Below are 20,227 nucleotides of genomic sequence, written 5' to 3'. Positions count from 1 at the left end.
AGTAAAATACACCATAGTGATTTAAAAGTTGTGTACGTATTATTGCAGCCATGCTTTTGATACGTAATTATGCTTTAACTTTTACTTCAAAACTAAAAGGTATCAATATGGAACCAATGTATTTTAGACAATATCCAATATTCTATACTGATCGGAATCTCAAAACATAGCAACTTGCAAAACAAATTTTGTGGTAGAAGGGTATAAATACAGCACAAACAACATTTCCCAAAAGACCAAACAGTGAAAAGAATATCTAATCAAAACCCATTTTACTAACAGGTCGAACAACGGATGTTCTTTAACTCTGCTGACTGCCATTGACGATTGCTAAATGAACTGATCACAAGGTGTAACAAAATGGATCTTTATTTCTAATTTAATACCAAGCAGAAAACGATAAACTTGCGGAAAGGATGGTATTCCGCAAACATGAGATGCAAAAATTTGTACACCATATCCGGATTTCGACAATTAATGTCTCTTCAGTGATGTTAGGAATCGAAACGGTATTTGGAAGGCTATATAATTTACGTTAATTTAGGATGGACTCTTAAATTTTGAAGAGTCCAAGTAGAATGAACGGATCGTTTAAACCCGAAGGGAAATATAATACAAGCCCAAACGAAAAAATATAAATAAGTCTAAATTGAAAACAACGTTCAAACCTATGATTGCGTTGGATAAAAAACCGCACTTTTTATACGTATGCATGCAAAACAAATTTCGTGGTAGAGGGGCCTAAATACAGCACAGACAACATTTTCCAAAAGACCAAAAAGTAAAAAAGTATATTTAAACAAAACGCATTTGACTAACAGGTCGAACAACGGATGTTCTTAAATCCTGCTGACTGCCATATATATATATGTCAACAACAAATGTATGTTACACAGAAAGAGGTTAAAAGTTCTGTTTATATATTGACTTGGTCCATATGGAGACAGGAACAATTTTTATTATCTCAAATCCTGAAAAATGCTTTGATTAAGATTACAATTCTAAAGATGCATTTCATTTATTAATTAAGCAATATTTTATTGGTAGTGTGAATATGTCAAACACGGAGTTATGTAGGGAAATTATAACTTGCCAGATGTTTTTTTTTTTTAAACTGAAGGACATTTTGGTCGGATTTAAGGATACTTAAAAATAAAAAAAATGTCTGAGTCAAGAATGTACACGAAGTGTGACAAATTACTTATATATGAATTTAGTAATTTTGAAATAAATTACTACATGTAATTGTATGATTGCATGGCGTTGCATGATTTCATTACATTGTATAATTGCATTACCCACTTAATCATTTCTTAATTTATTAAAAGCGAATTTAGACATTTACTTCACATTTCCTAGTAAATATTATCAGTAAACTGAAGATGAAGTTCAAATGTTTATAAATGCATCATAATGTGTACATTAAAAAGAGACGGATTATACTAAGAGGATATTAATACATTTTAAAGTCGGTTGTTCTGCCAAAAAAGTAAAATGACAAAAAATCAAACAGGTCAACAATGCATTGAGGACTATGGATTGAGCAATATGAATCCGACTAAAACATGTCATGATCACATACAATGTGTGTGCGAAGACTATACAAATCTTACTCTGCTCTCCATGAGCACACATTCTTTGATTTCGCGCAGATGCTCGCTATTAGACTTATATATTGATTAGAAGTTTCTTTAATACTATGAAACAATAATTTTATACATGGCCAATAACATGTATGAAAATATATATATATCTTAAATTAACTTAAGATTGATCAGCGATGGAAGCAAAAAGGTATAACAATAACAAGTTCATAAAATTGAGAATGGAAATAGGGAATGTTTCAAAGAGACAACAACCCGACCAAAGAGCTATTTTATTGGATGGATATGTAAGAACGGACTATTACCGTAGTTGAAGAATAAGGCTAGACATCAATTAGTTTTCATCGATGAAAGTGCAAGTGTATATGTTATGCCAGACTATGTTCCACGCTGTATACTGCACGAATTGTTGAATGATATAAAGAAAATCTGCTTCTGTACACACACATATATTTGTTTCCATTAAAAGTAAAAGTACCAAATATTGGTTAAGTACTCACTTATCAATATATAACTCGTTGCTTGTTTTTTTATATATGTCTTAATGTTTTCACAGCATCAGTTCAGGAATCGCATCACACGATTTGAAATTCATTTATTTACGTAACCGTGACCACAAATAACTAGTTGAGAATCAGATAGAAGCATTTGTGAACTACTATTTTAACCTTAATGCAACAAAATATATATACAAAACCGTAGTTTTATTAAAGCAAGCTAAATTGGTATTTGAATGCATTGGCCATTATTTGAAACGATGCTGTGTAATTTCATCGTGATATCGATCAAACGCGATAAACTGAACATTGACATTTGTTTGTTTGAGGTGATAAAATGTCGCCTAATGAAAATAGACTTGATAATAGGCTTGGATTAACTAGTCATTTATTACATATCTTACACCATTTTGTATCTATATAAATTTTCCGGTAGCATCAGCTGGTGAACTGTATGATAATATTACAAGACAACTTATTGGAAATAATCCTATTTAATTGTGATTTTTTTCGTTTGCATATATGAATTAGCTTATATAATGTCCAGAAGATGATAATTTCAATAAAACAAAAGTCGCTCCGAGTTTACCAGCACAAGGTAATGTATCATCATACTATATCAGAATCAATCGTAAATTTTAAGATAATTCCTTGATATTTTATAAAAAGACATTTATGCCGTTGACATTTCCTGCCATTACGATCGTTAAAATATCGGTATTTGTGATTCAGCTGCCGGATATTCACCATAGTAAAAAAGTTGAAATCATTGACCTGGGAAAATTTGTTTTCAATAAGGAAAACATTATCGGGATATGTAGATGCAGGATTGAATCATAGTAAACATATGATACAACTGGATTAGACGAAATGACAGTGTTGTGAATGCAACTCATCAGTTTTATAAAGGTGTGAGATTATTTAAACAACATTGTGAATTAGATAGCTGATTTAATAAACGACATTTCATAATTTTGTAATGCACTAGGAGATGTCAATGTTGACCAGGAAGGGAACGATGGTTCGTAAGAATCGAGGATCTATAAAACGACAATCATTGCGGAAACATGGAAGTGGATCCATAACAAGGAAACAACAAAAGCAAACATCGGAAATGCCCGAATCTCCGCGTGTAATTGCTGTAAAAAAACAAGAATTTCAATATCCTCAGTCGTCGCCGACAAGGAGTGTTGCAAGCACTATTGTTGTAAGTATTTATTTTTTCAGCACTATCGTTGAAGTTATTTGTTTTGAAAGAACGGTTTTCGTGAGTACTTATTTTGCAAACACCAAGTCCGTAAGAGACTATTCTTCAAGAACATTTGTCGTCAATTTCTACTTTGATGTAAATCTTCAAAATAGTTCATCCTAATCTAAGGAATGGTTTATTTTTCGTGTTTTACTTTTTGAATTAACTGGTGTCTTCATTGTACAAGGTCAAAGTTTGCGAAATAACAGTAAAATATTTTAAAACACGCCAATTTAATCTTTTAACAATCGTGTGTATTTACCATAAGAATTGAAGACCCGTTTGCTTACAACATGCAATTGGTTTATTTAATTGTTTGTTTTATTTTCTATTTTATGCGCAGACGTATAAGTTTGCAATTAATTATTGGTTTATACATAAATACGATAAGTTGATATCTAGTATACATTTCTAGAAATTAATGTTTTGATTGGTCTCATAGATTGGAAATATCTTTGGATTCACAAACATTGCAGTTTTGAGTTGGCGCTTTTAATTCACACAAAAGCTTTGTGTGCTATTTGTTCATTATATTGAAGTGTTCAATTCATTTCTTGTTGCGACATATTTTTTTCATTTCATGCTATTTCTAATTGTGCATCATGTGCAAAGCGTGCGCTTGTTTGTCCATACAAAACGTATGGTTTTCATTATCCTATAGGAACCACGAAAATTGATGCTATATATGTTCCTGTTTCGTCTCGTTGAAGAGGTAAGGAACATTATGTTCCAGATTTTAGACTAGAAATATTAGAACATTCCTGGCCTTACTCGATTCCGATTGTTTTCACTATAAGATTTGCTTTTTTTTTCATGAACTGCTGATATTTAAATATGCTTGATTTCTTTCCCGTTATAACAAATACAACTATCGAGCTTTGAATACGAGTATGCAGGTACATTCTTTCTCATGTATTATATTATACTGTTTTAATGTTCAAATTTCATTAAAAAAAACAATTGTTATGTTACTTAATTGCACTCAAATCTGAATTGAATCAATTTTTATTTTTTTTATTTTCAAAATTTTTGCATTCTGCATTTAATAGTTTCTATTTTGCAAAACAAATTTCTAATCTTTAAATACTCAAAATTCATGTCGATAATATAGATTGATAATTTAGCAGGTTCTCTTTATTCTATAAAATATTGAAAAATAGGGTAAACAATCGTGACGTTGTTATCACAGATAATATATATTTCCGTTAAATATGAAATATTTTCATTTTAAAAGCAAAGTGAATATTACTCTAACATAGGTACATGTAAGTGGTATAAATATTGAAATGGCATTTCAGTATGAAATGTCTCAGAGAAGTTAAACCCGTCATGCGGATAAATTATTTAATGCTTAATTGATCGCAAAATAAATATTTCTTATCCACACGTATAAGAAGGGTATTAGTTAGGAAGAAATACATGAATAAGTATCAAATATAATCTTGAGCTAAAAATTTGAAAATTCTCATCAAATCATTTAAACTAAGAAATTAGATTGATGATGTCGAATATCTGATAAACACAAACGTGGTACCTATCATAGATAACAAGGGAATAAAACCATATGAAAGTTTTGATGTATCAATGGTGCTGTATGCTGTGGCATCACAATGTTATTCATTCAGACTTCGATGAAAGTATCATATACATGTAAATTGGTTTCCTTGTTTGCCAAATACAAAGGGTAAATTTTGTTTAATCGTAATTCAACAAACCTGTTGAACTGTACAAACGAGTTATTTGTATCTATAAACCTTGGCTAATTTTAACTGAACTTGCTGGCATAAAACATTCCGCTTATAAATACTTTTCATTTTTAAATTTAAAAAAAAAACAGCTGTAATAAGTTGTTTCAATTTGCAATTCAATATTCGATGAAAACACTCTGAATAAAGAAGATGCCATTTTTTTTTTAGAAATTTTGAAATATAGAGGAATCATATCGATAACAACTGAACCTATAATAATTACATTATTATTTTACTCATCGGAAACCAACATTTCAATATCTTTAAACTGTTATGTTATACATTTTTCCTGTCATTTAACGTCAGCAATTGTGAATAATGATTGATGGAATTTAACATGCAGCGGCAAATAATTATTTCAAATTGAAAACGAGCATGATTATAGATGTATAATTAATGTATTAACGTGCTTGCTTTGAACCAACTCACATACTTTTAGTATGATATATAGCGGCCTATTTCTAGAAAAAACTGAGGACGTGAACATATGTCATCCATCAAAAGACGTACAATTCAGACTTCAACTCGTGCAGATCTCATAAATGTTGTTTGGAAGTACTTATAGCAGCTTATAGCACATGTAGTGTACCCATACATTAGATCATATGTGTTTCACATCTATATGTTGCATGTATACCTGTTCAGCAAAAATGCATCTAATTTAACTATGTTTAAATGTTACCAGATGTATTCATTTCTTCATTGATTGCAATATGTATTGCAAAGCATTCATTTTTTATTTCATGTGACAACTGACCTCGCGTAGCATACTTGAAGTAATCAAACTCGATTTAAATCGAAAATTGTGAAATAAATAGATATGTCTTCAAGTCATTAAATTTTTTTAAAAATAGTCCTTATAGTATAATAAATTCAAATAGAAGCAAACGTTTTATTTTTGTCTACATGAACCATAGATCTGCATAGATAATGATACTCTATTTAATGATTGCAATGTTTTTTGTATGCCATTACTCATAAATACACCACACTTTAATGTAAGTGACAAGACCTCATGAATTGTCGCCAAGGAATCCAACCACTGGGAATAAAGTAGACCCTTTCTAAATACGTGTTTAAGTAAAAAAAAAAAATATATAACTAATTTAAACTTCTATTACTCAGTCAGGAACATTATATATATTTAGTTATATTATTTCTATTTGATATTATATCATGTTGTTATACCATTCGTAACCACCTCATTGTAAATATAACATATCAAAGCATTATAAGACATTTTTATTAACAACGTCTTTGAGAAAGCCTTTAATCCTTAATTTACAATACTATTGCGTTTAGTTTCATTTCTATTTTACAAAACTTAATACACAGAAGGAATACGGGTAACAGTAATACATTGTTCCCAATTATCAATTATATTACTTACATCGACTTCACAAGATGGAACACATATATCAGAACAATTAAGAACAAACGCATAATTACATACAGCATTGTATAGAAAGAGAAACACGACAGAAAAGTGGGGAAACAATTTATCTCCAGTGTCTTATAAAGATAACTTTGTGTATTGAAAACTATTTTGTTATCGCTTGCTGACCAAACAGTGACAGCTGTTGTATCATAATTATGAGAAACATTTTGCAGTAGAACAATAGGTACTGTTTGCATGGATATGCCGAATGGGACAAAGGACGGGCAGTCCTTATAAATAGACTCATCACAGATATCAGGATCAACATTTTGAACACCAGACGCGCGTTTCGTGTACAAAAAATTCATTAGTCACTATCGCTCGAAAATAAAAGTTAAAAAGGCAAAATATTATACGAAGTTGAAGAGAATTGTGGACTCACAGTTCAAGAAAATATTTTGAATAGGAGCAGAGATTTGGCCTTGCAACTGGCCCATTCCTTAATGTACAGAAAACATGGCCTTCTCAACACACGGTATATGTTTTAACATCTTCAGTGCTACCGGACATTGTTGCAATTTTATACATCCCACACAAGAACAAGACGCTCGTGTTTTGCAAGACTTGTATTGTCGATCTAAAGAAGTCCAGGTAGGCATATGTTTATACCCCAGTCACTATTACGATCGCAAGGCCATGGAACAAATTCTTTATAATAAATGTGTCATTAAGCTGACAACAGCGAGCTGTGGTGATGTTGTATAAAGTTGCTCGTGTCTTTCCATCTGATAATTTTTAACCCATAGATCATCAATGCAATCAGTTGTTTGCTTTATTTTTAGATTTGTAGCTAAATATTTTTAGAAAATGATAGTAACGATGTATTCCAATATTAGACATGTCGATGTCTTCTTAGAAGGTATATTTTACATAATCAGTTCATAATTTTGCCTTTTGAGACCATTTGCTGCGCATAAAGACCACACTTATTCCATGAACCTTAAATAATATTGCTGTGGACTGTATGTCAAAACGTCTGTTGGAACAAATTTAATTATATAACGATCGTTTACTAGTCACGTCCTCAGGTTGAATGCGATGCAGAACTAATAAAATACTACCAAACAGTAATTGGCTGTCTTCTTTCTTCACGTCCTGACTGATTGCAGGTTTATCGTGATTAATCACAGCTATGACTAAATATTTTCAGGACTCATAGACGCTTGTACTTTTGGATGATTGTTTGTTGATACAAAGGTGATCTTATAACAGATGCTATAGAAATACAGCAAGATGTAAATGCTGTCAAGAATAAACAAAAACAATTGAATTCACCCAAACGTCTAAACATGTTACGATAAAGCATTTTATTAAACATTTGTGTATTTATGCCATGACTTGGTACTGTGTTCTTAGTTTATCCTACTACAAAAATAGGTGCATGTATAAAGTGCACACATCACGTGTTTTTGTACTGCTTTTCATCTCGACTATTAATATACAAGAAGGCGATGTGATATGATTGGCAATAACACAACTAGCACTGACTTGAATCATAGGTCAGATTACTGCCTTCAACAATGAGCAAAATACCGTATTCTAGAAAGAAATTTTTCTGTGTTTTTGGGAATGATTTCCCAATCATTATTCGAAACACACAACAGTAGTAGTCTCGCAACTAAAGAGTGAAGTTTTTGGAACAGTCACCAGTCGGGTCATCATGGTCATACAAAACGCTTTACAATAGGTATTTTCTGTGTTTGTGCTAGGATTGTGGTTTGCAGTAAACATAATAAATCCGGATATGTTGATTTGTGTTCCTGCGATATCTAATTTTGTGAATAGATACGTTAAAAATCCTGCTCAGAGTTTTGGTATAGTAATCAAATGGTTGATATTCATAGCATATAATCATGCTAGAGATATAGAGTAACAGATTGTTTAAGTGCATCATGTATACATATCGTATGTCGTTCATAATAAGCTACGATACACTTGTGTTTTTAAGTAATATACATTGACACAAATACTGTGGTACCTGTTCCAATCTTTGCCATCTTGTTTTTAAAATTGGTCAATTTGCTTTGAACACAATCTCGAAATATTTCAATCTCTCAAGATTGGAATATTATTCCTTTTGTAGTTTATAAACTTCCTTTTAAATCATTTGTACACTATATTTTATTTTAATATTACATCTGTTTCCATCTAAAATAATTTTTAGATAACTGTCTATATGTGTGTGTTTTGTACTGTTTTAGTGCAAACAAAAATCTGTGAGAACTTGTTTAATAACTCTTTTGAGATTCTGATATTTATATGTCATCGGTCGATTTACATCAAAATAAGCCAGATTAGAAATAAGCGGATTATCTTCAGATGATATATGTTCAAATAAATGTGTTTTGCTCATTTTTTTTGTATTATATATATTGTGTGTAGAAGTTTTAGTTGCTTGCGAAAAGAAATATAAGAATACACTGTAAGTTTGTTTTGAATCCTTGTATTTCGAACCAAATCAAACACGCTGAACTTAACTATGATACAGTATTTAAAAAAAAACGTGTTTTAGATGCATTAGTATTTTGTAACGATCAATCAGAATCCGAAAGTCTTACAGAAACGTTAATGCCAATATATACGTTTTTTTTATTACTTAAAAGTTGCTAGTTAATACAGACTGACATAATGTAGTTAAATCGGCATGTCAATAACGAACTCTCAGAAAAACACTAGTAAAGGCAAGAGTTATATAACATTGATAGCATGGTCACTGCAATTGGTACAACCATTATTCGAATGATTTGAATTGAAATAATAATGATGTTGCAACGTGATTTCCATTGCGGTGTACAACCAATACACACATAACATGCATTAAGAATCCTTTAGATTATGAAACAGCAGATTAAAAACTACATATATTAATCTTTGACTGAAAACAGATTGCCTAAACCACCATCTTTCCATTTTTTATGCGAATTTTATGCTGGTACTGATTAGTACAGGTGTCAACTAATCAGGTCTATAAAACATATTTTATATATCATGTAGATATCCTGTGGAGGACGGATGTGATCAGTCGTTATCAAAATACACGATTTTCATTTAAACCCTATCATGGCTAACCTATGTTCACATTTAACTCTGAAACACTAAAAATATCCAACGTTTTGGAAAGACGAAGTATGAGTGCGAATGAGACAACTCTCAATCCAAGTCACAATGTGAAAAATGTAAACAATTATTGGTCAAAGTACGGCCTTCACCACGGAGCTTTGGATCACAACGAACAGCAAGCTATAAAGGGCCCCAACATGACTAGTGTAAAACAATTGAAACAGGAACGCTAACGGTCTAATCTTTATAAAACACGAGAAACACTTATGAAACACAACAACATATAACAACCACTGAAAAACAGGTTACTGACGTAGGAGAGGGGCATAAAAATGCAGCGGGTTTAAACGTTTAAACTTGCGCCAAAATTCACTTTAACCTGAAACAGTGGTATAACATTACAATATAAAAGAAACACCATAAAATATCAATTGAAATGGCTAAACTCGATCAAAAATACAATACACAAAAACAAGTAAATATACACTGAACGAATATGTTTAATCAATGACACAATATAAATAAAAAAAATGTTTTATTGTCAAAAAAGACAACTTTAACCTAGGACAAAATAGCGTTAAATATAGTAATGTACACATGTTAATTAAAATATATTAATTTTGTTGTAAGGAGTACAGGAACATTTTTTAACAAAATAAATTTGTTAATGATAGTACGAGTACAGAAGTGAAAATGTTTTTGTCATACTAAATACATCAAAGGTGGTACATATTAAAAATAGTGAGACGAGTTATAATTGTTTACTTTTTACACATTGTGACTTGGATGGATAGTTGTCTCATTGGCACTCATACTACATCTTCTAATGTATATGCATAATATAGTTTTATTGGAGTGTGTATGCAGCATATTATTTTCTGTATAATAGTGTTTCGTAATAATGCAAAAACATTTTTCATGTTATATTCACATAACAATTAATCAATACATCCGAACTTCAATCAGTGAGCATAACTTTTGCTTTTCAAAAAATAATAATACATATTAAAAAGGGTGGAAATTGTATTTGACATTTATTTCATTCCGAAAGCTTTAATCCTATGACAATGTATGAGTTCAGATTAAACTCAAAACATTTTGCAATATTGATGGAACATAAAAGCCATTCTATTTTAAATTTCAAAGAACGTATGTTTTCCTTTTTGCGGTCTTCTTGTCAATTTATTAGTCTTTGATAGAGATTTCCCCATACGGAAATGTTATAATCACTTTCAAAGATGATTCAAACTTCATCTAAACAGTTGTACTAGTAATGAACCCTAATTGCATATTGATGCATTGCTTATTGTCACAAAACGTTCATTTATATACCAATAGCAAAGAAAAACCAAATCAAGCAACACACAAACTTAAGAACCTTCTCACAAAACTAATTTTGATTTTAAAAATGAAAGAAAGCGTAATAAATATTTGAATTTGCAGCGTAATTTTTCATTTTTTTTTAAACATTTCAGAAGGTTTAGAACAAATTGTTTAAATAAAGTTACGGTAACAGGTACGCACATGGCTTTTTTTTCAAAGAGAAATGAGATAGATTAACGCAATTATAGGTCACCGAATGGACTTTAACAATGAGAAAAACCCATCCAATATAGTCAGCTACAAAATAGGCGACATAAAAAATGTGAAACAATGCAAACGGGAAAATTACCTTTTTATAACAATATAATTTACGAAAAACAAACATGACAGACATGCACCAACAATAACCATTGAATTACAGGCACTTGCGTTGGCAGTTGACAAGCTCATACAGAGTGTGTCGGGGTTTAATATGTTTGTATGTTCGATCGGAAATACTAGTAATAAACTTTTTGTAGTATACTGAATGTCAAAAAAAAAACAATTCATCATATTCCAAGCCACATTTCGTTCCGTTTTGAATGGCAATATAAAAAGTCTTTCAATCCATTTCACAGCCATTTGACAATTGTTCTTTTAAGGTATTGTGAGCTGGCTTAGTTACTGAATTTCCCTAAACAGTTTGTGTATATGTTAAACAATTTTGACAAATCTGCAAACATGTCTGTTCAAATTGTTGACATGTGGAAAACCGTTATGTTTTTAATTATTAGACCTACATGATAATTACCCACTGACAAAGGACACGTAGAGTGGACATCAAAAGAATGGGGAATGGTTGTTTTTTAGAATACTTTGATTATTTTTTTCTTCGTGGCTCTTTTTTTTATGCTTACTCATTGTCAAATCCTTTGTTTGATAGGTCTGGTGTACACTTTGCCTTTGATAAGTTCATGTAAGTGGTAAAAGTCATTAGCATTGATGTTTGTGCGAGGTTTTAACAATATCAAAAGTATAGTTTGTTTATCTAGCCAGAGAAGTTGTGTCGTCATCATTATTCATACCAGAAAATTTGTAGCGATTGCACAGCAGATGAGGCGTCTATTGAACGGCTATATTTAACTCCATCGACTTTGCACTTCAGTGAGATATTTCCCAACAATCATGATTTCAATCTCCTTTTCATGCATTTTCCTGCATATAATCACTTAGCCAAGTTAAAACAAAATCTTGTCCAGGGAGGGGAAACAGGGCTCTGTTCATGGCAATCTTTATTTTTTGTTACTACCTCGAAACGACCTCAGACATACTTTTGAATAGGCTATATCACATTTAAAAAAAAGTCATAGCCGGTTTGACAAACTAGGAAGATATTTAATTGTAATTTTGAATAAAAATTAACACGTACACGGAAGAAATATAATTTTCTTGCGGAAACTATACGCACAAATAATTGCTAGGTGATATATATAGTAAATTGTTGTATAAATACATCTCATTGATATATATTTTTTTGATTTCATTGCTGATAATGTTATAATTTAGCCGTAATCAAAACTAGTGTTAATTCAATGTAATGATGCTTACCGGAAAACAACCCTGGATTTCTGGTATAAACAAACAGGGACTCTTCATTGGAATGCTGGACTAGTGAAGAACATTGTTAACTCAGTAGTACAACTTGTTGTTGAATAAAAAAAAAATGACCATTTGTTTTTGTTGAGAATAAACATGGATGTTGACTCTTACATGTAATTTTGCTTCGTTGTTGTTGGTTTGCAGTATTTTTTACCTGTATCATACATAATCTTTCTTTATATTTTAATGTTGGCATTTTCATGCATGTTTCTGAAATCAAAATCAACGAAGGATTTAAACGTAGATTTTTATATGTTACCCCATCCTTTACAGCTGTTAGCCTGTATAAAGGCATACCTGTTAAGCTACTGTAGATCATTCCGTTTTCTCTTTTTTTTTTTGCCAAGCACCACCACAAGAAACTGTTATTGTTAGTCCTTTGAATAATCATTTTCATCTCTAAAAATATCTGCTTCGTGTTTATGTATAGTAAATATAATTCTGGAAAATGATTTGTTTGCTCTCATGCTATCAACTTTGACAAGCTGGGAATCAGATCAACTTCATATTCAATGTATTAATAAATTAACATCTATTAATTTGTATTACTGTCAGGTCATCCCTACATATTGTATTATTTTTTTTTCATACTACTGAATGTGTTGACACTTTAGGGAAAAAAATTCTGATGTGCACGATTAACAATGTTTTTTGTTTGGTTTTGTTTGGTTTTGTTTGGTTTTGTTTGTTTATTTTTTCTTATTTCTTTTTTCAGAAAGAATTTTTTTTTTTAAATGATCATCTATGAACTTGTAATACAATATAGTCTTATAATTCAAAGCTATTTCTTCTTCTGAAGTTTTTTGAAAAGATATCTAAAGATAAAAATAAGAAGCTGTGGTATGATTGCCAATGATACAACTCTCCATAAGAGAGAAATAGAAATTAACAATGATAGGTAACCGTTCAGTCTTCAAAATGAGCAAAACCCATACCGCATAATCAGCTATGAAAGGCCCCGAAATGCCAAAAGTGTAAAACAATTCCATCGAGAAAACTAACAGTCTGAGTTATGTACAAAGTAAAGAACCAAAGATAAATATGATATACTACAACAAAGAACAATCACTGAATTACAGGCCCCGACTTACGACAGGTACATACATCATATGGCGGGGTAAAACTAGTTTGAAGGCGCCAACCCAAACCAATCCCATTTTAATCCGGGACAGTGGTGTAACAGTAGAACATAGAAACAAACTATAAAAATCAGTTGAAAGGGGTTTAACTCATCAGATCGATTCAAATCAGAAATACATCTAACAAAATCACAGGACGTGACAGGGTACTTATACATGCCCACAACAAAAATGACGCTAAGTACAGATCTAAGAGTACTCGCAGATACTGACAGCTAGTTCAAAGCTAATAATAACTAATTAAAAAAAGGAGGCAAGTAAGACTAAAATATTATCCAGTACAAATCCAACATGAAATGGAGTTAGTTTAAAAACGTCAGTTACAGTCAGGAAAAAATTACCTTGAGCAATGCCGAAATACAGGTATCGACAGATTCGATGTTTTTTATGCAATTGTTGCAGTGATTTTTGTTTCTTTTTTTCTTCAATTATTTTGTCTTTGCACAAACATTTCTTTTCTTATGATTATGTTGCCTTATCGACAGAAATGCATATGATTTTTTTTTTTTTTTGGGGGGGGGGGGGGGGGGGGGGGGGGGGGTGATATTACCTTATTTCATTTTATTTCGTAAATTACATTCTGTTTTAAGGATTTGCAGTTACACATATATTAACTAAATGAATACCCTTTACAAAATGCTTTTTTTTTTAAATTTAAACATGCAGCCAAGACACATATACCTTGCTAAAATTACTGATTTGAATATCTTATTAAGACGTCGAATAGTCTTGTACATTTTTACCAATAGAATAAGGATATACTGCTTTAAAAGGAGATGTATTGCTAAAAGCATTGCTTAAAACAACGAATTTGGGAACGAATAATTCAGTTTTGTTAAGAAATATACAGTGTGCGTTTTTTTTTTTTTTTTTTTTTTTATATATTTTGCAGAGTATGGTTGTATTGATCTTGAATTTAATATTAAAGTTAGTGAGACTGTTATATGAGATGTATGTAAAAAAGATGAGGTATTGCAGGATAGCATTTACTGAAGTTGCAACTTCCTTTATAGCTGTATTCATGCATGCAATATGGATAAACGCAGCTCAATGATTTTGAGTTCTGTAAATGCATTACTATTACATGTGTGTGTTGCAAATGAATAATAATTACAGATGAATTGAAGAAGTGGATCCTTTTACAATACAAATTGATAAAATAATAGCTACAACTGTTATTGTCATTGTTCCACATCGTAGAACATGTACACATCTGTTTAAAAGTTATGGCCATGGACACTCGATCAATTCTTTCCTGAGAATAGTTGTCAACATTGCAACAGAAATCACTGGCTTTACAGCAGAAATGCCAATTTTTATGTAAAACTTTGTAAAATGTATTTAGACGGGTTATCAGTTATAATGAGACGATGAGGAAACATTATTATATAAAGGCATATACTGTATACACCTTATCGCTATTCCCGCTTGACCCGATAATCTGTCCCGCTCGAACTTTTGACGTCACACAACAATCACTTTTCCATTGTGGCGTCAGATATTTTCTATTATGACGTCAAAATTTTACGGGAACTTGTGTGATGTCCAGTAATGGCGGACAAATAGCGATAAGGTGTATTGTTTACAGCAGTGGTTAATTCAAGTTTCAATCAGGAAATTCTGGTTGACAAATTGCAAGATTGCATTTTGGTTGCTTGTTTGTGAACATTATGTTATCAATATCCTTAAAGAGGTAATGACATATGCAACTTTTCAAAATCATTTTGTTGCACAACTGACTTTCTATTATGTTAAATTATTTTTTTAAAGTTTGCGCTGATATTTAAAAGAAAATAAAATAATAAATCGGTGAGATAGTATTGTCATATATAAATGCAACAGTAGTATACCTCTGTTCAATAATCATACATCGATTAAGCGAACACAAATCCGAGTTACAAACCAAAACCGATAGAAACACATCAACTATAAAAGGAAAACAACGGAACAATAGAAACACTGAACTGCATATAGCATGTATTGTTATTGTGACGGATATGCATTTTATTGCAGCTGTTATAGGAAATGGTCTTTGATTAATTTTATAATTACAAAAACAATTATAGAGCAGTTTTACATCTGAAAATGTAACTACCAAGTCATTGACAAGGATATCAGTTAACTAGTATGTCTTGTAATTTTTAAGAGTCAATTCATCTTGCTGACGATATTTTCGAAGTGTCTGTTCAAGTTGATGCAGTGTGTTTGATTTATCTGTAAATATCTCAAAATTTAACAAGATTTTTAAAGTGAAATTAAAATGAAATCGTTGCTATACTATTGTGTCATAATATGCGTTTTGATTGTGGCCGATGTGTATTTTATTTCCGCTGTTGGGGGAATGGACATTGATTAATCGTTATTTAATAATTAAAATCAAATTGACATCAGATTTAGATCTGGAGTTGTAATAATCGGGTCATTGACACCCTATTGGTAAATAACTTGTTTTTTTTAAAATCCAAGTCAACTGATGCTGGTTACGTTCTAAGTGTCGATGATACGTTTTATGAGATAATATGTTTGTTTACCTGGATTTTGAAAGTGTATACGAAATATCAACAGTCCCATAAAAAGTAATAATGTATTCTTGATACAGGTTTCAACCGTTAGATATACATGTACTATTACTGACTTTCATTTTAGGATAGTAAACGAGAAGAATGCTTGTTGTGATGTCTGAGAATGTATTGTACATGTTTACTACATATGTTTACGCAAATCAGACATTTGGTCACTTTCTTGAATCTAAAAAAAATACGATGCTCGTCTTAAATTTAAATTTACGCATTATACTAATCCCTTTCGTTAATTTGTTGAATTTGGTTTTGTCCGAAATGTAATGCAAACACATATATAACAAGACATGTTAACCATTTCAACGCTTTCAGGTTTCACTAACTTTGGAGTCAACGCGATTTCATCAGGATGGGTTCTCAAAATTTTTGAACAAATATCTGACGAAACTTCACCAATCATTGACTATTTTGTCAAATGATATTTTGAAATCCATTTTGATAAGGCCACGATCATTATTATGTTTTGTGTTATTACAAGTCAATCCTTGAAATATGAATATCTTGATGTTTCCTAAAGGGAAAACTGTCTTGCATGAAAGATAATTGCTACTTTCAGTTGACATAACTTCCTGATATGTGATCTTCTAGAATATAAAACAACAATTTGAAAGCAGTAGAGCAAATGGTATAAAACTAAATGATCGTTGTCATAAAGATCGTCATTTACGCACGTGGGTACAGAAATGCATCAATTGGAGATTACGTTTTACTTCAAATAAATTAAATGACATCAATTGAATACGGGGGCAATTTGCAAGCAAAACAACAAATTTTTGTTTTCAAATTCAATACCAGCCATCCTATTTTAGAAAATTGATGCATATTGCAGATTCTGTCAGACACTTTAAAGGATTTGAGGCATCTTGATTTTAAAATGTAACTTTGTTTTTTTTAAGTAACAGTGTGCGCCAATTAAATTAAAATGTTTGGTTTCAAATATATAATCTATATGATACTTGCTATTTTTTTTCTCTCTTTTTAATGTTTTAACATGTCAGTTATGCAATAAGATGACACAGTTTAATATGTATATGTGCACACAACCTTGACAACAAATAACGAGCCTTAAATCAGTCAGAAGCACTAGGCAAAGACAACACATCTATACAAAACCGTAAGACACCGTTTTAATGACTCATGTTAAAATGGTATTTCAATACATTGGACATCATTTGAAATCATGTTGTTAAATTGTTTAATACGATCGATCAAAAGCGCTGTACTGAACATTGACATTGCTTTGAGGAAATGTTGCCTTACGAAAATAGATTTGTTAATATGCTTCGATTAACTAGTCATTTATTTTACCTTTTTAACCATCTTGCATCTGCAAGAATATTGTTGTAGCATCAGCTGGTCGGAACTGGCTTTTAATATTACAAAAAGACTAATTTGAAATGATCCTTTTCAATTGTGTATTTTTTTTCGACATCAATCAATTAGCTTTACGAATGTCCCAAACATGGTAATTTCAATAAAAAGGTCGTGTTCACCAACACAAGGTAATGCATCATTATACTGTATCAAAGTCTATCGGAAATTTTAAGATAATTCCTTGATATTTTATGAAAAGACATGTATGCCGTTGACATTTTCTGGTAGGCAGATCGTTAAAATCCCAGTATTTGTGATTAAGCCGTCGGATATTCATCATAGTAATAAATGACAAAGTTAAATCGTTTACCTGGAAATATTTGTTTTCAATTAGGAAAACACTATTGGGATATGTAGAGGCACTGTTTAATCTGTAAATTATTAAGTGAAAATATGACATAACTAGATTAGACGAAATGCCAGTGATGTAAATGCAACTCGTCAGTTTTATAAAGATATGAGGTTGTTAAACAACACTGTGAACATATTGTTGATTTAATAAACGACATTTCATATGTTTGTAATGAACTAGGAGATGTCAATATTGACCAGGAAAGGAACGATGGTTCGTAAGAACCAAGGGTCTATAAAGCGTCAATCGGTTCGGAGACAAGGAAGCGGATCCATAACACGAAAACAACAAAAGCAAACATCGGAAAAGCCCGAATCTCCGCGTATTATTGCTGTCAAAAAACAAAAATTCTATATACACTTGGTCATGTGTTTGCACCCAACAAAAATATATCCTAAAGATAATCAATGGAGTCGTCGTTTTGATTTTTTTTTAGAACAAATAATTTTCGGAATTTATAATAACCGATGTTTTCAAAGATGAGACTTGTCGATGGTGTCTTCAAATGTATATCTTACATAATCAGTTCACCAAATATCACACTGTGAGACAAGTTTACTGTATTAAACGACCACAACAATTCCATTTTCCTCTAAACGTAATTATTACGCCATAAACTGCTGTGCATTGTATGGAACAACATCCCTTAGGACAAATTAAGTAAATAACGATCTTATAATTGTCACGTCCTCAACATGTTTAAGTTGACTGCACTTTAGAACTAATAATATACTACTGAAAAGTAATTGGCCGTCTTCCTTCGTTATGTCCTGAGTGATTGCATGCGTGTCGTTATAAAACATAACTATGATAAAATTATTCCATGACTTATAGACGCTTGTACTTAAAAATGCCGGGTTTTAAGCAATTGTTAATGAAAGATTTAATGCTGTTTAGTATATATATATAAAAAAAAAAAAAAAAAAAAAAAAAAAAAACTTTAATTGACAGAAATGTCTAGACATGTTAAAATAAAGCAACATATCTCAAACGTCTGGGTAATTAAGCCATGGCTTGGTACTGCTTTCTTATTCTATTTCATAACGAAAATATGTTCATGTATAAAGTGCACACATCACGTTTGTTTGTGCTGCTATTCATCTCGACACATGATATAACAAAAGGGATGTGATATGATTGGCAATGACACAACTATTAAACATAGTCCAACATAGCGGGGACTACAATAATACCAGGTCACATAACTGCCGCAACTAATGAGCAAACCCCATACCGTATAGTCAGCTAGAAAAGATCTGACATGACTAATTTTGAAGCAATTCAAAAACCGACAGCCTCATATATGACAAATCAATAAACGATAACCAAATTTAACAGACAGCAACCGACAACAACCACTGCATCGTAGTTTCCTAACTTCCCATAGGCACATGAGTCAGACTGGAAACATTTTCAAAACATTGAAACAACAACGCAGGCCAACTCCTAAACATAATTCAAAAGACACACTAAGATCTTGCCGTACTCTATACTTTAGGTGGTGTTTCGATACATCTTAAATATCAATTTAAATAAATAAATAAAACACTTGAAAATTGTTCAAATTGCTGAAACAAAATCTGCTTTCTTTAATTTCGTTATTTATATTTTGATGTAACATTATTGGGGAATAATTAACAAAGATTGCTTATACCAACCAGCAAGCATCCTTTTCCCCTTTTTTGAGATATTCCGAATTGCGTTTCGTCTCAAATATCGAAACTGTAATTAAGGTCCCAATATGGAATTAAAATGTTAAGCCCAGTAACATTATTAGATAGTAGAAGACAAATGTGCTATGTAAGTAATTCAGCAGTGGGATTTGTAACTGTAAATATTCATTCAGGTCGCTTTACATTTTTTGTATCTCGTTGTTTTTTTATTGTTGTGGCTTGTGTTTCTTGTTTTATTTTTTTTATATTTTTTTTTGTGAAGTGGGAGGAGGTGCTTACTAAATATAGTAATATTTAAACACGCCTCGCGTATAATACGAATACGTACACCAATTCGGATGAAAGAATATACGCTTTTATAATATAAACTGATTAACACAAAATGTGGTAAATGAATCCAGTTGAAAGCACCATTATTATTAATAATTATTCAAATAAGTAGTTATCAATTGAAATCGTACATGAATTGGTATCTATTTATATGTTTACGGTTTTAAATATAACACAATGTAAACTGCTACAGCTAATTAGAAATATATATCATCATTCCATC

General features: G+C 31.2%; 1 protein-coding gene across 1 annotated transcript in view; it reads left to right on the top strand.

The window, feature by feature from the left end:
- Positions 1–3,062: 3,062 nt before the first annotated feature.
- Positions 3,063–20,227, top strand: part of LOC127716217 (transmembrane protein 272-like) — a 56,895-nt gene continuing 39,730 nt past the window's right edge. Inside the window, exon 1 of the mRNA XM_052222330.1 lies at positions 3,063–3,308. Coding sequence (XP_052078290.1) covers positions 3,093–3,308 — 216 coding nt within the window. The 5' untranslated portion in view covers positions 3,063–3,092. The remainder of the gene's footprint in view (positions 3,309–20,227) is intronic.

The sequence above is a fragment of the Mytilus californianus genome, unplaced genomic scaffold, assembly GCF_021869535.1.
Source record: "Mytilus californianus isolate M0D057914Y unplaced genomic scaffold, xbMytCali1.0.p SCAF_9, whole genome shotgun sequence".
Taxonomy (NCBI): Eukaryota; Metazoa; Mollusca; class Bivalvia; order Mytilida; family Mytilidae; genus Mytilus; species Mytilus californianus.
The sequence above is the reverse complement of the archived record's forward strand: the minus strand, read 5'-3'. Positions and strand labels throughout refer to the sequence as shown.